At 38.6% G+C, this 19429-nt stretch overlaps 1 protein-coding gene and 1 long non-coding RNA gene across 3 annotated transcripts; both read left to right on the forward strand.

Moving 5' to 3' along the window:
* The first annotated feature begins 290 nt into the window (after nucleotides 1-290).
* Nucleotides 291-17555, forward strand: lyn (LYN proto-oncogene, Src family tyrosine kinase). Of its 2 annotated transcripts, none has more exons than XM_034888436.1 (14): nucleotides 291-423; nucleotides 456-576; nucleotides 5547-5623; nucleotides 6093-6135; nucleotides 8355-8460; nucleotides 8978-9076; nucleotides 9364-9467; nucleotides 9600-9749; nucleotides 10277-10429; nucleotides 12879-13061; nucleotides 13380-13456; nucleotides 15112-15265; nucleotides 15828-15959; nucleotides 16577-17555. In XM_034888436.1, the coding sequence occupies exons 3-14, from the start codon at nucleotides 5552-5554 to the stop codon at nucleotides 16777-16779; spliced, it is 1476 nt and encodes a 491-aa protein (XP_034744327.1). In that variant the 5' UTR covers nucleotides 291-423; nucleotides 456-576; nucleotides 5547-5551; the 3' UTR covers nucleotides 16780-17555. The 2 variants fall into 2 exon arrangements, with proteins under 2 accessions (XP_034744327.1, XP_034744326.1); XM_034888435.1 differs by having other exon boundaries at nucleotides 293-423; nucleotides 5547-5683.
* On the forward strand, nucleotides 6510-7964 carry LOC117954546. Its single transcript, XR_004658842.1, has 2 exons — nucleotides 6510-6571; nucleotides 7857-7964. It is a non-coding gene; the product is annotated as an uncharacterized LOC117954546 (long non-coding RNA).
* Nucleotides 17556-19429: the final 1874 nt, after the last annotated feature.

Below are 19429 nucleotides of genomic sequence, written 5' to 3' on the forward strand. Positions count from 1 at the left end.
GTTGTACTTCTGCAATTCGGCCAACAGGGAGCATTGTGGGAGAATTTACAACAAGCAAACAAAACATGCACTGATCTGCAAACAGTAGTACATAAACTATGAATTATATTACTACATTTAAAATTATAAGGAAATGTGACGGTGGCCAGTCAAATCTTAGGGTTTTTGGTCTGTTCGTGTCTTTTATAACTTATTGTATAACTCTTCTCTACTTCAACTTTAACAAATGCAGTGTTTCCTGATATAAAGTCCTAATCTTGTGTGTGTGTGTGTGTGTGGGTTGTTTTTGCTGATTATGCAAATAATCATTAGACAATTGGAGCAGGAAGTTTCAGTAAGAAAAAAAACCCACAAGTTTCTCTGAGTTCCTCATTCTGCGTAACAGTCCATGTCCACCGGCTGATCCACTTTTGGAGCCAAATACCACCAGTCTGTCTGTCCACCAGTCTGTCTGTCCACCAGTCTGTCTGTCCACCAGTCTGTCAGTCAATCTGATGAGGAGCACAGAGAAGAAATCTGAGGACTAAAAGACTTTGTCACAACTGTTTCTCTAACCAGGGATACACACTAAGAAGGGTAAGCCCAAATTCATGTGACACCAGACTGAGATGTGCATAGGGTGATTGTGTGCTATCTATCGCTCACTGTTACATACACAGAGACACACACACACTCAAACAGAAATGTTGAGTGACTAGACTGGGAATTCTAGGCTTAACTGTGATATGATTGCATCAATCCATTCCAGAAAGTTACTTTAAATAGAGTATACTTATTAGTCAACGACTGTTTTATTCTCAGAATGGATGGGTTTATGGAACTTCAAATATTCTGATTAAAATCAAATTGTGTCCGTTGTAATAAAACACTGGTTTAGCCTTACTTGAAGTAGGTTTAAGGGGGCAATATGCATATGCCTTCAGAGTTTACAATTACTTTAAATTCTGCAGTGGACTATGTCCTCTCCTTTCATTTCTTCACCTCTCCAGCCTTCGGCTCAGTCCATTGCTGAAGGTTGGATGTATACATGGTGGTCATAGTTCTGCTGTGTGTGTGTGTAACTGTTCTCTACTTCAACCTTAACATATGCAGTATTTCTTTATATAAAGTCCTAATCTAATCTGTCTACTGTGCCCAACTGTGTGTGTGTGTGTGTGTGTGTGTGGTCTCCTCAGCCCCTTGCTTTCCGGCTGTTTGCTGAATGTCAAGTTAACAATATAAGAGAGGCAATGAACCACTAAAGGACGTAACAAGTGACCAACTGCCAAATTGTTAGTTACAACGCTTTTTTTAAAATTCATAACCACATGTAGGCTACTGTCATCTTGATTCATAAAAGTGACTCTTATTTAGTCAAGCTAACAACCCACTCTGCACCAATTCTGGTTTAAGGTGTGCCCCTTTTTTGTTTGCCAGTAGAGTTCATCCTGAACAGAATCAGTCATCTGAAGATCTTTGGGGACAATAACCATTTTTATTTACATACTATTACATTAAACTACAGCAAAAACCTTATTTCCTTTGGAATAAAAAGTACCATTTGTGTGGAAGACAAGGACATGTGTAAAGTTGCTTCATGCAGGTGGTTTTAATACTTTTAGTATTGAATGTAGACTACGTGGCTAGTTTGTGGCTTTGCTTAGGAAAGTTTTTTGCTTCTTTTGACTTTTTTGGGGGTTTATGTCCACAAACTAAGGGACAACGCTATATAAGACATGCCGCAATACTGTCAAAAATATGTTACTTTGTTGATGACATAAAAGCATGTCAACAAACTACACTCTTGATGTGACTCTCTTTTCCAGTGTGGCCCGCAGTGAACTTAAGTTTGACACCCCTGGGACCTATATTGTCTTCTTCTTAACTTCTGCTGTCCTGCCCACAGGACGAATGTGTGCCCCCTGTCACTGTTTGTGTTCAGTCATGCACTTCAGTTTCCTGGAGAATGAGCAACAGTGTTGTTTTTCTTCTTTTAGAAAACAGGTGCCAACTTCTGCTGCTGTAATGCCTCATTTCCCCCTCATTTCATGTATAATCTCATTTTAGATCTTCACCTTGTTGTTTAGTTAATGCTCCGTATAATCTCTTTACAATTGTAGGCTACTGGGATTCTCTTTAATACTCATTTCACATCCCAAACATCAATCCCGCACATAATCATATATCTAGAATGTGTTATCAATTACTGTATCATGCTTTTTATATATTCTGTCATGAATCTAGAGGGTAGAGGAAGAAGAGCAAAGCAAAAATCAAGGTGATATAAAACAGAAAGTATAAACAATGGGGAAGTATACACTGATTTACCTAACAACATATTGTACTACATTATAAAACCGGAATTTCATGAAGCTAAGAATGTGGTTAAATATTCTCCAATGGGTCCAAAGTTTAAATCAATTTGGTTTTTGCTGCATAAGAAACACAAGCCTCTGCTGGTGGCTTACATTGTTACAGTTACAGTGTAGCAGAAACTCTGTATTCTGTAATAAAAGTCACAATGCAACAAGGGCAATATACAAAATAAAATGATGCAAAAAACAAGTGTATAACTATGAACTTTAAAACAGAGTGTGTGTACTATTAAGATATTACAGCAGGTGATATTGGGATGTGTGCTAACATTAGTTATGTCTTCCTCTACTATGCCTTTTGAAAATGACTGCACACTGGAAAGTCTCATGTTATGATGAGTTGCCAGCTTGGCTGAAACACAGGAGGTACAACACTATCCTAAACAATCCATCCTACAGAGCATCACACAGCTCAACAATTTTACATTATACTCATTATTCACAATACCTTCTCTGAAATATCACAATGTGTCACACAGGATGCATCTCCAAAAGTTTAAGTTTAATATTTACTTGCCATTTTTGGTTATATGTATCTGTATGGGCATGGATGCAAATGTCATAATGTGTCTTTGTTTGTGAGCTTCCTGCTGGTTAGGAGGCAACAGCCCAACCTCAAACTACAATAGAAAACTACAATACAGGAAGTTGCAGCAATACATCTTTTAATACACAGAATGGACAGGGTACAGTGGAGTAGCACTAATACTACAATTGAATAGTTTAATACAATTTATATTTTAGGACTAATGTTTCTAATGTATATAATGTAATTATGTATATTTTGCTTTACCGATCATATGCAAGCAAAGAAACTCCAGAATTATACCCTTGTCACTGTGGAAACATTTAAGAAACATCCTTTAGGCCTAAAAAAAACACACTAAAGACATGAAACTATTTACTGAAACCAAGGCCTTAAAACTCTTAATTTAGTTAACAACTCCTTTAAGATACTTTCTGTTGGCACCGAGATAGCTCAGTTGGTAGAGCGGTTGCCTCTGTATAGAGGTTCACTCCTCAACGCAGCCGGCCCAGGTTCGAATCCAGCCTGCGGCCCTTTGCTGCGTGTCACTCCCCCTCTCTCTCCCCTTTCACAACTTCAGCTGTCCTGTCCATTAAAGGCCTAAAATGCCCAAAAAATAATCTTTAAAAAAGATACATTCTGTGATTTTCTAACAGCATCCATAGGATTTCAAGACCATAATAATTCTGGATTACCTTTGGGTTACAAAAACCCTAGCTATGAAACATTACTTGTGATTACCTTGCCACTAATGGGTATTGACATGACATGACATGCACGACTGTGCAAGGAAGCCAGATCACCCACAAAAAAACTATTTTCATCACAATCCATATCACAGAAGACTAGCTTATTCATTTTTATGTATCTGTATTTTTGTGTTTTTGGAAAACATGCTTTGTATGGTCTAGTGTTGTTTTTGGCGGCCTGTTTTAAATTTAGTTTTAGTCTAGTCTTTGTGCCATGCTGTCATTTTAGATTTTATTACTTTTAGTCACGTTCATACTCTTTATAGTCCAGTTTTCAGTTGACTAAAAGTCTGAGCATTTTAGTCTTTTTTAGTCAGAATTACCCATGACTTTTTTAGTCTAATTTTAGTCAACGGAAATTGTGACATTTATTCTAGTTTCAGTCAATGAAAATTATAATGTAGTCTCTTTTTAGTAATGCAACTCTATTTCATCTAGTCAAAATAGTGTAAGTACCTATAGTAGTATAGACAAAAGGGAAGGGAGGCTTAGTACATGTGGAGTCAGTTAGGTAGGAACTGAAAACACACACACACACACACACACACACTATAATAATACTGCAAAATAATAATAGTAATGCAAGTAAATGAGAGAAAATAACGTTCAAATATTTTGTCTTGTCACGTTTTGTTCAACAAAAATGAAGACATTTTAGCATAGTTTTCAGTTTGTAAACCACATTTAGTCCTGTTTTTATTCATCAACAATATTGCATTATACGTTAAATTATAGTCATCGTTACATGCCCAGCATTTACGTTGCGTCTTGCCTTGTTTTTGTCATGTGACAACGGTTTGTTGACAACGATATTTAGTCAAACTCTTTGTTGAGGAAACAACACTAGTATAGTCTACCCCCCATCACAGCTGTCAGTAGACAGGGGACTGTATCTTACAGGCTTTATGCACTCCTCATTTGTTACACTTGATGAATAAATAAATAAAAAACAACTAATTTGGCCTATAAAAGAAGCTGTTAGGTGTTCTGAACGTCTGAATCAGGAGGTGATTTGGGACATTTCTATCAAATACAGATCAGACAGTGATTTATACAGCTTACAGTACATAATGTCAGTGTGCTACCTTTCAGTGCAATGGTCCTTTTCAAACAACTTCATTCATCATTTGTCCTCAGATCAAGTTGTACACTTGTTCTTGCTTGTTGGTTTCTAGGTGCATTTCCTTTTGGACTTTTTTTTTTAACACAGAGGGTTAAAAAAGGAACACGTTCTGTTTTATTTTTACTTGCAAGTACCAAAAAGGTCACAGGTGTTTGGTATCAAACGTAAGTGTTGTTCGCTTCAGCAGCTGTACATGTGTGGTGGACGTTTCTTTACAGCTGGAGTGGTTTTTCAAAATCGACTGAGTAAAACAAGTTTGGTCTTTGTATATTTCTTATGCTTGCAAGTTTAGGAAGCACAGTTTCACTAAGTATAGGAGCGCATTGTGGAAGTGTCTCTTTCTGAAGTGAAGAAATCCCTCAGCCTAAATGCCACCGCCGAGGTAAAGTGACACCTCATTGGGAAACATGATTCAGCATAGAAAATAGTTAATCTTAACACCAGTAGACACCCTGAAGTCACTTTGACATTTTTCCCTTCCGCGCACCATTCCCTCGAGGCTACAAACGGCAGTTTATGTCTGATGCCAGGGGAAGACAGATGCCGCAGGGAGAGAGAGTTTACGAGTGACCTTGCTCTTTCTCGGGTCATGTAAAGGCCACAACAAATGTTCACTCGACTTTGTGACTCCTACCTTCAACGTTTAAGTATTAAACAAACCTTACTTTCTACATGTGGGGAAAGAAAAACAAAAATAAGTCAAGAAGATAAAAATAAATCATGTTTAAATGTAATTTTCTCATTACACATGTTAAATTAGTTTACTCTTCCTTTTTTTTCACTTCCTCCTGCAGGCGGTATGGGCTGTATGAAGTCCACGTTGAGCGAAGGTCTGAGCGGAGGAGTGGAGGGGAAGAGCAGCCAGCAGACTGTACGTAACGACCACACGCACTATGTCAGAGACCCTACCTCCAATATAAGAGACAACATAGTAAGTGGCAAAACAGCTGGGCTGAGCAAAACCAGATTCTGAGCAGAACCCCATTTCTGCTCCCTGTCTTGGTGCTGATTTGAACCCAAAGTGAAAATCAAAGAAAAGTCACAGCTTAAAAATCCTGCATTTTATGTTTTTTACATTGGTAATGTGGCCTGGTGACTTTAAACAAATGGAGAATGTTGTGAAATATTTTTTTTCTTAAGAGAGTATTTTACAAGTCAGATACACTCATTCCCAATGAGGGGAAAAGTGACTCAGATATTTCCTTTAAAGAACAGAACTTCCTTGTCTCACATAATTACTTCTAGCAGAAGGAAATGAACAGATTGTGAAAGTCTGTAGTTGAAAATAATAGAAGAGAGATTGTTTCCTGATCCTGAAAACTCTTTGTCTGTCTTTACAGGATAACTCCCTGTTACCTGGTCAGGTGTTCCAAAAGATGGAAGGTAGGCCTATGCCACATTCCTACTTTCTTTCTGTTTGTTTTGTTCTCTCTTTCTAACTTTATTTGTAGTAATAAGTATGTTTGTAACATTTGTTGACTATGTTTCTACATCCTACATTTCTACAAACACCACTGACCAATAGTCAATTTATTAACGTTGTAGCAAAGGCTTATATTATGCTTTTTGGCTTCTCCTTTTCCTTTACTTTGTTGCATATCTTTTTTGGTCATGTAATAGGTTTACAAAGTGAAATAGCCCAAAGTCCACTCCAAAGGGACTTACCATCTCAGACAGGAAACACTGTTCACAGACTGCTCCAAACAGCTCTACTGTAGTTCAGCCTTTACTTCCCTAACACACGTTATAATGCTTGACTAGCTACTAGTGTAGCACACCCTCATACTTTGCTTCTGACTGGCTAGTAGTCCTTACCTCGGTATTTCACATGTGCAACACCTGACAAAGATGGTATTGAAGTGAGATGCCTCACTCTGTAGCTAAAATAGAGAACTCAACAATACAACAATGTGCAGCATAACACAAATATGGTGTTTTTTTGAAAATTAAACCATGTTAACCCATTCTTATATAACCTCTTAATACAATTATCAACCTGAAAATGAGCATAATATGAGAACTTTAATATTCTACACACATGCCCATATGTTAATTGTTAGACTTAACCTGAAATCCGGCGGGACCCCAGTGCTGCCGCTGGCCACAAGCCCACTGTTGGGCTCATTTTCTCTAACCATTGTAGCATGGTGCAATTAGCACACTAGCTAGCTTAATAGCAGACAGCTGGCTAGCTTGACTAAATCAGTACAGTTCAGGCAGATAGTGGTACTGCACCCTGGGAGATGGACAAAAAATTCAAATTCAAATCAAGTTAGTTCTGTGAGAAGTTGATGATGGGGAAGCTGCTAATATCAGAATGTCACCACAGTAACATAGAAAGTAATGTGTTTTGTCAAAGTGGTGTTTGTGAATAAAATGTCTCTACCGTCGGACTGCTTTTCCTTTCCGCCCAATTTACGTTCATGAGAAACAAGTTCAGAGCGAGACTGTGTAGCCAGGGGGTGGTTCACGTCTTGCTTTAAACTTCTTTTCAACTTTATGTGTGGACTCTATTCTTCTGCGTTGGCTAAATCTCAGAACCCACACTTTTGTGTTGTCCCGCGGAATCCCAATGCAGTCTATTTCGCTATGTTAATGAAAGGGGGGGAAGTGACAATGTGTGAATCTGCCTTGTGATTTAGATTGGCTCCAAAATGCAGTGGGTTTTGCTATGCGGTTGGGTTGTTCTGCCTGAGATCAGACTTGGGTTTCGAACATGTACGGCTGAGCCGAAGCCATGGTTACCGGCTGGAGTGGGCCTGTTTTACATCACACTAGCTCGCTTGTCAGGGCCCGCCCTAATCTGCTTCTGAGTGGCTAGTAGTACCTGTCGGTACATGATCCTTTTCCCACTGTTTAGTTTGACTAACTTTATTTTAGGCTGGATCAAGCTGTCAGGTAGCGGTTGGCCGAATTAGCGGTTAGCTAAACTAACATCGTTAGCTTTCCGGTGGAGGCTAACAGCAGACCGCTACTGTGGGACAGATCGTGCAATGCCATAAATCCTCATACATCATGATTTTCATCTGCGCGAGCGCGAGCATATTGCACATGCGCAGAACGGATCGTGCAGGCAGGCCAGATCATGTACCGACACTACTTAGGTACTGCGCATGTGCGACTCCCAACAAAGATGGAAGTGTGAGGCTTCACTCTTTAGCTGAAACAGAGAGCTCAACACACAGGTTGAAAAGAAGAGCTGCACCAATGTGCATATCAAGCAATGTAAGCCTATTCTGGTTCAACCTTTAACAATTATGAACCTGGAAATGAGCATAATATGAGGTTTTTAAAATTAAAAGAGCATTACCATCACAACTGGTGGATAGTGTAGTAGTATTGTGGGTACCATTTGAATAAGACTAGTTTTATTCCAGCTATAATTACCTATGCGTTTGTGTGCCAACTCAAACAGGAAAATCGCTCCTTGACAACCCCAGTGTTACATCTGCAGTCACATTGTGAATGGTCCCGCCCGTCTGATACCTTATGTAGTCACTATTTTTGGGTTCTCTTTAGGCTTTGTCTGGCCTAGGTGCTATTTTTATTTTGATTGTACAGAATCTAACACGTCAATATATTTTTTCTGTTTCCTCTCTTAGAGCAAAATGCGGCTTGTAAAATTGTGATCAGCATTTACCCGTATGAGGCTGCGCATCCTGATGACTTAGGATTTAAGAAAGGAGAGAAGATGAAAATCTTAGAAGAGTGAGTCTTTGATGTTGATGGTTGACTGATTCAACTTCAATAAATGTTATTCATCATTTATATACCTGCATCATGAAAGGGGAGAACCAAAGCACAAACTATGAAATTGGGCACTGTTTTAAAAGTTCTTACCAATAGAAGACTGTCAGAGTCGATACAGTTTACCATAACCTCTTCAACCATGATGGACCCAGTGATCCATCCGTCATTACAGACTCTTGCATCACCAAAAAGTGTACTATAAATTCTGATTCAAAAGTTTAAATGATTTATTTCAGAAGAAGTACTCATTAAAAGATGCTTAAGACTGATTTCAATTTGATGTTGTGTTGCATCTATTAAAAAAAAGTGTTAAAATAAACTGTTTAATGCATATGTGATATTTTTATGTAAATGTTTTATTGAAAATCAGGGTTCAAGCATCTTGTCTAGCACTTAAGGACACCTAGATCTTACAGAAGGTCCTGACAATGAAAAGAACTATAGTGGTGCTAAAATAAATTGATATTTCCTGCAGGCATGGAGAATGGTGGAAAGCAAAGTCGTTGACAACCAACAAAGAAGGATTCATTCCGTGCAATTATGTTGCCCAAGCTGACACCATGGAAACAGAAGAGTGAGTAACTGCATCTAAATAAATTACATTTTGCTTTTGGAATAATGATGTATGATTTGACAAACCTTTTGATTCATGCTGAACAGGTACATCCGCAATATGAATTTCAGAGTGAATCAAATTGAAAGCTTTTGTGCTTCCCATATTTAACATATACTGATCAAAAAGGAGGATTTCAAAGCTATGAGACCACAAAGGTGCAATTTGTAAAAATGCGTAAAAACGTTTATATAAATACAAGAAATGTTTCCATGTTGAATATTCAGTGGATTTCCTGTTCATTGCAGGTGGTTTTTCAAGGACATCACGAGAAAGGATGCAGAAAGGCAGCTGTTGGCGCCAGCAAACAAACCAGGCTCTTATCTTATCAGAGAAAGTGAAACATCAAAAGGTGTGGAAATCACAAACAACCAGGAGGGACAAAGAAACAGTCACAAACATTCCTCACTTTCAATATATTGATTTCTTCCACCATCATTTTGAATCACTAGTCACTCTCTTTTGCTTGCTGACTTTTCCACAGGAAGTTACTCATTGTCCATCAGAGACATGGACGACCAGGGAACAGATTCAGTCAAACACTATAAAATCAGGAAGATGGATAACGGCGGCTACTACATCTCTCCTAAAATCTCCTTCAAGGACATCGGCAGCATGATCAAACACTACCACAGTGAGTGCAGCTCTGCAATGGAGGCACTTCAAATCCTTTACTTAAAAACTGTCATCCCTCTACTATAGTATTGAGACTGTCCTTTCCCCCAAAATGACCCCATGGGTTGTTTATACAAGCAGCTTTTTACAACCAATATTTACTCTATTGTGGCAGCGTCCTCAAGTGGCCGAAGTAATTATGAGAGGAGCAAAGAAGCAAGTCAAAGGACGTGGTATGAAGGGCAACAAAGTCTGCGTAGGGAAGAGGTCTGGGTGGACGGATAGGTCAAACAAACACTGAAGAGACTAAAGTGACGTACATAACTTAATTTAACCTAATTTAGGGAATTCAACTGTAGGTCCTTTTAGAGAATAGCAATAAACAACCTGTAGCAATTTGGCCTGGAGGACTTTTTGGGAGGTATGAGGATTTTGTTAATAGCTTTCTAGAAGACTTTACCTTACCTAAAAAAAAACATGTTTAATTCATTGGGTGGGCCACTAAGGATACTGTACCTTAGTTCTAAGCGTGTGTGTACCTTCCAGACAAAGCGGACGGCCTATGTCGTAAACTGGACCGTGCATGTGTGAAACCCAACGCTCAGAAGCCGTGGGATAAAGACGCCTGGGAGATTTCCAAAGATTCCATTAAGATGGTGAAGAAACTCGGAGCAGGGCAATTTGGTGAAGTCTGGATGGGTGAGTAAAGAGAAAATAAATTATCTTAATGTAGTCAATTATTTTGCCTTGGAAGAGCTTTTATGCTGTGCCCCCATTAGGACACACAAATTCCCTGAAATGTCTTGAGGACCAAAAATAGGAAGAGGACACAGACTCAAGCTTGGGGCTGGTTCATTTATAAGAACACCTTTAAATATCTTGCAAAAGGTACCTTGACTTTTTGTGGTTGAGCAAATGAGAGTGTTTCTTAATCAGTTTTGCACATCTGAGGATTTCAACTACATACGTTTCATACACGGGATGACCCTCATCTAAAGCATTCTTTGTGTTGACATTCCAAAATCCAGTTGATTTATGAGAACTACGATTAACTGTTCCTCAGTCTAAATGTAGACCGCTAGGTAGACCATCTGTCGAATCTGAGTTTTCTCTTGCACGACCAAAATAACTTTTCAACGTACACATGTTCCAACGAAACAAGATTCTTCCTGAGGCTATTTTGCAGTGGCACTGCGGCTCTCAACAGGATTGTGGTTGATTTAAAAAAATACCAATCAAGCAGATCACATTTTTCTCCTATCCGGGAATGTTGTGTGGTCTAGCCAGACCCCCCTCCGCCTAGAGGATTTCCAATTCCTTTGTTTCATATCTGTAAATTCATTGTTGCGGAAGTCAACAGTACAGGGACGTTTCCATTTCCCCCTAATTAAAACAATAATGACTTCCTTCTTTTGTTACCTATCAGATATATTTAGGTCAAAACTGACTGCTTTCTCAGAAAATATATTCAAATGTGTCCATGCATACCTCTGAATAGTGGGCGCACTCATGTGTGGATCAGTGCTTTATCATCTGTATTGGAAGGTAGATCTGAGTCTGAATAGAGATTTGCTTTGTAAGTTTCGGAATGGTGATCACACACACACACACACACACACACACACACACACACACACACACACACACACACACACACACACACACACACACACAGGGGTATGTAGAGAGGGTTAACAGAGCAACTAGGTGTATTGCACTGTGTTTTATGTGCAAACCTTGCTGTGGCCTGATACTTGTTACAGGGGTTAAAGACTGTCAGGTTTATTATGTGTTTAAAAAACAACAACACATTTCTTCCCTCGAACCACAACTGCGGCTGCAATTCTTTGTAAGAACCAGAAGAATCTGCAGAGCTCATGTCTCATTTTCTCTAACACGGGGCAGATGAGACCGTGACTGACAGATGAGCGTCATGCTTGAATGTAGTTACCAAATTTAGTTACTGGACTTAGCTTGCATTCTCCATGAAACTCCGTCAAATTGTCAAACTAGGCGCTTCTGATCAAATCCAAATCACAATTCTGTCACTGTACTGCCTATTTCCTACCTCAAATGTTTAACGCATTTTTGTGTACTGTTCAGCTTTATTCTGAGAAAGTGCGACCCGTGAAAAATGAAAAAGATATATATATATCTTAGTTTAATGAACTTTTGCCAAAGCTATCAGTCGTGTCCCCCTTTTACAGCTGCTGTGTGAGAAGTGAAAAAACCTGTGTGGGTCTGTGTTTTGTTTTTGTTTTTTCGAGTTAATGGAACAAATGGCATGAATACCTTTTTTTTAAGGCACTTTACTGCTAAACCTCAGACTATATACACACGGAGTCATGTACTTTCTGTTAGTGTCATGCTGTGTGATATTTTTCTCTGACCCTTCAACAGTAAATATAGTGTTGTTTTCTGTGATTTGAATTTTTTCTAAAATCCAAATCACACAAAGCTCTTATATTTGTCACAACAAGTCTTATGGAAAATCAGACTTGTATAAAGTACTAGAGAACCAAACTTGAGGAAAAGTACAAGGGCTCACTCAAAAAATTCACTTAAGTAGAAGTTGAAGTGCACTTTAAGCACCACACTTAATTGGAAGTACTAGAGTATTTAACATTTTTTGTATGGCATATAGTAAGGTTGTATACTTTTGATTAAATCATTATGTACAACTAGTTGTAAATTCCTGTCCTTGTACTGCTGCTACAGCAAAAGGAATTGTGAGTGTCCTTTAGGCTAAACATTTGAAATAATATAAACAATATCACATTTGTACAGTAATGAAGTAGTTCTACTTTGTTACTATACATCTCTGTGGAAAAGGGAGTAATAATCAGTCTATGCAATGTATACAAAATGCGTCTTTAATGTGAAAACAGTCTACTGACTTCATGTCCTTTGAAGTGGTTTTACAAAAGGGTTGAATAAAAAAAACTGTTCAAAAAGTTATAGTAGAATAAGAAGTAAGAATAAGAAATTTCCTTTTTTAGAGTCATAGTCTATTTGAGATTGTTCACACTGAAAGACACTGACACCAAGCAGAAGTCGATCATTTCAAACTGTCACGGAAATTAATGAACATTCTCCATCTCCCCAAATCTCTCTATCCCCCTCTTCCTTTTACTTTCTGCGATAACAGCTTACTACAACAACGCAACCACAGTGGCGGTGAAGACGCTGAAGCCAGGCACCATGACAGTCGAAGCCTTCTTGGAAGAAGCCAACGTCATGAAGACGCTGCAGCACAACAGGCTGGTGCGGCTCTACGCCGTTATCACCAAGACACCACCCATCTATATCATCACTGAGTTTATGGCCAATGGTAAAGAAGCTTCAACTTTAACACATGTAGCTTCCAAAGAGTGCAGCAGATTATTAGATATACAAAATAAGCATCCAGAAATAAGGAGGTGCAAATGTCAGAAGCTTAGTGTTGTGACATACAGTATTCATGTGCCCCCCCCCCCCCCCCCCCACACACGTAATTCACAGAGGAGGATTAGGTTAGCGAAAAATAAAACATTTTAAAACGTTTTGCAAAACATGTAAACATGTATAAGTAAGTATGCAGTACTACACCACAAACATGTACACAGACATACAAGACACTGACATGTTCCTTTTTGTGTCTTTTCTTTAGGGAGCCTACTAGACTTCTTAAAGAGTGATGCAGGATGCAAACTGCAACTACCCAAGCTCATCGATTTCTCAGCGCAGGTGATATGCACACTGACAACAATGTGCTGACTTTTCTCACAGCTCCGCCATAGATGTAAAACAGACATATGTTGGCGCTTGGTACCAGCTCGGCTCGGCTGCGGTGCCCCGTCCTCCTTTTCCCATTGCAGATTTAGGGCTGTTACAGAGTCAACACATCGGAATGCATTGGTACAATTTGGCAGCCATTATGCGTCGATGCTTAGCAAAATGTGTCGTCCCAGTTTTTGTTACACGACACGCCGCTCCACGCAACACTATACCTTGTCTGTGGGGGCAACATTGCAAGTATTTAACATTATTTCAACTATATGATTTATGATGCAAGCTTATACGTATACATCCGCCTTCATGATAGTCGCAATTACACTCAAATTAAAATAGCGTTGGAAAATGCCTTGACATAGGTTGCAACCACAATGGGAAAGACTGTAGATAAGGTCAAACGGACTAGAAAAGTGTCTTTGACAGATTTACAAAGGGTGCACAAGAAGTGGAATGTGGAGTGCGGAAGTGGTGAGGGGCAGCTAAGCTTGGACTACCAAAAAATATTGACTACACTTAGCTAGTTGAACCATTCATCAAGAATAGGACTACAGAGTCAAATTCTTCAGTATGTAGCCAATGTTGTGTTTGTGTGTGTGTGTTTATTGTTCTCCGTTGCAAGTCCAGAGCATTGCTTTGTCCATTAATGTTACGGTCTATGTCTGTCACTAGCAATGACGCAGTGATTAGCAACAATTCTCTCCGACCAATCAATAGTCTGCAAGTTTTCACGTCACCTTTAGGTATTGCCTCAGCTCGCTTGGAACCTCGACTGAGGTGATACTAGAAAAAAGTACCTGTTAGCAGGTGCCAGGGACTTTTTTTATAATGGAAAAGCAAAACAGAAGATTAGAGTTGAGGCGAGTTGGGCGCGTAGGCCCACCATGTATGTCACTATTTCCATTGCTGAACTGAAAAGAGGAACCATAACCAAAATGCAGACACATCCCGGATGAAGTTTCCAATAATTAATGAATAAAGAGTGAGTATTTACTGTTGTTATAATTGAGCATTAACTTCAAGAAAAATATTGTTTTTGCTAGAATTAGTAGCAAATGACATCATTCTTTGCAGGAGACCTCCAGGAATGAGGAAATTACAGGCCTGCTAAATAAATAAAGCTTTACTGTAATCTTCTTCCTTTTTTCCCTGAAAACGCAGCTCACACAAAAAAAGATGACTATTGCTCTTTGAGTTTTTGTGGTGTAACTAAAGGTTAAATGAAAAAAGAACAAATCCAAATGCAATATCGTATTTCACTATTTCTTCTGAGCAACAGTCAAAACCCAAAATGTTCAGTTCACAGTGACGTTAAACACAGGAAGGCAACACAATCAGCACATGAGACACAGAAACCACCGATTGGCCACTCACACAATATCTTTTGAACCACAAACAACAACTAATTGTGTCACCACTAGAACTGGATTTTCAGCTTGTTTGTGCCCCCCATAGACTTCTCTGAATCAATCTATAGATCATATAGATTCACTAGCAATTAACTTAATTCATTGTTAATTATTTTTTTATTCTTGCTCATCTGTTTGAATGAAATTTAATAATGACCATACATTGCCGTTCTTATACATAACTTTTGTGTTCTGTTGCAGATAGCAGAGGGTATGGCGTACATAGAGAAGAAGAATTACATACACAGAGACCTGAGAGCAGCTAATGTCCTGGTGTCAGAGAGCCTGATCTGTAAAATAGCTGACTTTGGCCTGGCAAGAGTCATTGAGGATGACGAATACTCTGCCAGAGAGGGTAAGGGGTGTGTGTGTGTGTGTGTGTGTGTGTGTGCGTCCGTGCGTGCGTGCGTGAGTGTTTTTTTTACCGTCAAAAATTTGCTGACTTCCTTACTGGATACTTGTGACACATTATTGTGTCAAAAATCCCCTTTTGAGAGCTATGAGCAGAATCAACCACTTCTTCAATCTATGTTTTTTGTGACAAGCCAGACTTTTGGTTTCATTTACAGGTTACTCCACTTTTTTAAGGCCAAATTGTGTGCACTCATTTCACAGTCACTAACATCTCTGATGGCCTCGAACCACACATTTCTTTTCATACTGACCAGTGTAGGACACATGATACAGTCTCATATACACCCCTGCACAGAGAGATAGGTGGGAGAGAATATTTGTTGTAAAATGAAACATGATTGATTACGGATCTAGAAACAGGAGACACTGAAACTACAGTAATAGGAAACTTTTAAATAAATGCAAGTACATAGAATGATAGAACCATCTTTTACATATTACATGGAAATTGTGGTTGAGATGTGTGTGACTGTGAGGGAGTAAAATGCGTGTGTTCTCCGCAGGAGCCAAATTCCCCATCAAGTGGACCGCTCCAGAGGCCATAAACTATGGATCCTTCACAATTAAGTCAGACATGTGGTCTTTTGGAGTTCTGCTCTACGAGATTATAACCTACGGAAAAATCCCTTACCCTGGTATGCATTGAATACACTGTGTGTTATAGATATGTGTCTTTATTATTACCATTGGGAACAGTGTATAGATACTCATAACATCGTCGTCCTATTGGGCTATTCTGCGATTTTCTAAGTGTTGACAATCTTAACATACAGTATTATCAGCTGGAATAATACAAGTTTTATGATTTGATCATGACAGAGGGTCCCTTTTAAAGTCATAGTCTCAGACTTGAGTAATAAAACTGGACCTTCCTGAAGGCCCCATTAATATCATTAGATATTGTGCTTCATTAGTGGATACTGGCATTTTCCTTAAAAAAAATTGACTATTGATCAAATTACCACAAACCAGTTGCCAAAATGAACCTGGGACATTTGGGGGCGTGTGGAGTTGTTGGATCTGCGGCCCATGTGGTGATTACCAGCTTTGCTTGATTGGTAGGCATTAGCACCCAAAAAAATAACGTTGGGCTCTCAGAGTTTCACTGTTGTGAAGCTCTACTGCCCTCTGCTGGTGATTTTATACTACAGATGATTCCCTTACCTTATGTGTGTGTGTATGCAGCACGTGTGTTGCCTCTCTCTAAACACTCCTGTAGTCAAACCTTCACGTCTGTCTGTATTGTTCTCAGGTATGACTAAAGGAGAGGTGATATCCTCAGTGCAGCGCGGCTACCGGATGCCTCAGCCCAACAACTGTCCCGCTGAGCTCTACGAGATCATGATGTCCTGCTGGAAGAACAAACCTGAAGACAGGCCCACCTTTGAGTACATGCAGAGTGTCCTGGACGACTTCTACACCGCCACAGAGGGACAATACCAGCAACAACCATAAAGTGGGACACTTTCAGCCACACAAACAATCACAATCACTCCAGATTATGATTGGAGCTAATTTCAATATTTTAGTTTTTTTGTAATATTTTGTATATATGACACATTCTATATATCTTTAATATTTGCTTTATAACATGCAGTATGCAGGTCCCATAAAATAGTTTAAACCCTCCTCTATAGTCTACTGTATTCTGAGGAGAAGCAGCGATGGGTTTTGCACAAAATTTATGAAAAAATAAAAGAGAAAATGTGTTGTTTTTTTTAAACTTTTTGACACTAGAGTCTTGTGCCTTTGCATTTGAGTATTTGGACCAAATCAATTTCTATATGTGTTTTTTTACAATTGGAAAGAACAACCATCTGACATCATACAAAGAGTTGGCAAAGGCAGGATAAAAATAGGAGAAGTGTCTTCACTACTGTACAAACAGCTGTCTCATAGAGTCTGGGTCTGTATATAATGTGTCAAAATGGGAAAAGGGGCATGCTGCATGCACATTAGGAATAGCCCTTCTGGTCACCTTTTCATAATGAGCAAGACATTTCAAGATCAAAGCTTTCATTTCAACATGATAATGCCTCTTTTTATTGGTGTTTTTTAAATGACTGACTTGTTCTTTGATCATGTATTCACAAAACCTAAGGCCCATCTCCTGCTGTATTGGCTGTAATTAGTGGGTCGCCTTTTTCAAGTAGAAAACTTGAATCTTTTATTTGGCCCATGTGTGAAGAGCAGCATTATGTGTTGTGATGTTCAATAATAACATTTCCATTTGGTTTGATAATAGAGGAAATTACAAAAATATATACAGGTGTCATTTCATGACGATCCGTTTACATTTCACAAGAAATATTTCAATTATTTTGTAAGGCTGCTCTACCAATGGGAATGGTGTTTGCTCTTTCATTGGCCAGTGAAGGATTGATCACCTCAAAGTCTGCTTCATATTGAAGTGCTGTAACTCTTGGCTTTTGTTGTTCGTTTGTTTCAGAAAGCAAATGTGAAATATGTTCTCTGTATCATTTCATAATTTCAAATATGCCATTTTATAATCAAATGTAGGGCCCATGAGTTGAAAAATAACATAAACTTAACTTTAAATGTAGCCCGGTGTATGGGCTACTTTGCCATTTATTTTACATTTGAGTTGTATATGAAACGACAACCTGGTGCCTTTGTGCCACTGTGGTGGCCATTTTGTATGTTGTGGTTTTTTTGTGCTTGTTGCTGTTCCCCATGTGCTCTGTGGTTACCTGTCTGTCATGTGCCTTTGTCTCCGCTCATCCCCTTATATGGGCCGCACGTCCTGTCTTATTAGTTTCCCTCCGCTTCGGCTCTTACTTGTTCACAGTTATGGTCTTGTCCAGTCCTCTGTCTTGGTCTGTGTATTTCTACTCCTGGGTTTACTCTGTCCTTTGTCGGTTCATCTGTTTGTCCTGTCAGAGTCCCGTTCGTTGGTAGGTGTAAGTTTTTAAGTTGTAGAGTCAAAATAAAGCATTTGTGTCTGAACTTCTGCCTGGACGAGTCTTGTATTTAGCAGTATACTTGTTGCTATTTGAAATGAGAATGTGGACATTTTGTGTGTACTAAATGTGTATGCAATACATTTCATTCTATGTTGGATGTCTTTTGTATATTCAGCTCGTAATCTAAAGGTTTAGCTGGCACTCTTACTTCCCAAAAAAAACTGATCAAAGATTTTAAACTCAATTTGTCACAACCTCCTTGCATTCAATTTTATTTCAGTGACTTAAGAGAACTATAAAAGGCACAAGCTTAGTGGACCTTATGCGTAGCTTCATGTACTTATTATGAAAAGGTACACCCAAAAGAAAGGATAACGTTAAATGTCAGTAATTTATTATATTAACATTGTATTCAGAATTAATTGCAGTTAAATTGTTTAAAAATGTAAACATGTAGGCCAATTATGAGCAACCAAACTAAGATCAGTGGCTCTATACAAACCTTTATTTGGTACCTCATTCTGAGACGCAATACTGGAAGAGAAGTAACATGTAGGCATTGTTATGTCGCAAGGTGTGTTCAGTTAATATAAATAATAACTGTTGTATTCATGTAGGCTAGCCTATTAACAAGTATGTTGAGACACTTTGAAGCAATATATAATATTTAACAATATTATACTGTTTCAGTATAGAATAATAATACTTATCTTATATAATAATAATCTTAAATAAGAAACAATAACAACAATATTTTATAAGCAGAGGTGTCAAGTAACAAAGTTACCTTTCTTAGGTAGAAATTTTGGTTATCCATATTTTACTGGAGTAATTATTATACACAGATTTCTTACATCTACTCCTTACATTTTCACGCGATTATCTGTACCTTAGTGACTACCTACACATATGTAACACAGTAGGCCTACCATCAATGTGTTCGTTTTTTACAAAGAGGTTGACTTATATTTGCTAATATGTTGTATGCTTTACCCTTCACTCAGCTTGCCGATAAGCGCCTAAAGTATGTTTCAAGATGGCCGCCGATGGACCTTCATAAAAGGACTTTTATTGTACTGGCTTTATTTATGTACTGTACACTACATCTAATTAAAAAGGACAAAAAAAAGGAATATCTTATTGTAACATAAACACAAGCATGTTAACACAATGACACAAAA

This window comes from Etheostoma cragini, chromosome 12 (assembly GCF_013103735.1).
Source record: "Etheostoma cragini isolate CJK2018 chromosome 12, CSU_Ecrag_1.0, whole genome shotgun sequence".
NCBI lineage: Eukaryota > Metazoa > Chordata > Actinopteri > Perciformes > Percidae > Etheostoma > Etheostoma cragini.

What these genes read in the sequence shown, in the direction of transcription:
- lyn (XM_034888435.1), top strand. Translation starts at nt 5,552, where the DNA reads ATGGGCTGTATGAAGTCCACGTTGAGCGAAGGTCTGAGCGGAGGAGTG. An exon ending in CATGATCAAACACTACCACA is followed by an intron (nt 9,750 to 10,276) that starts GTGAGTGCAGCT and finishes TGTACCTTCCAG; the next exon opens with ACAAAGCGGACGGCCTATGT. An exon ending in CGAATACTCTGCCAGAGAGG is followed by an intron (nt 15,266 to 15,827) that starts GTAAGGGGTGTG and finishes TGTTCTCCGCAG; the next exon opens with GAGCCAAATTCCCCATCAAG.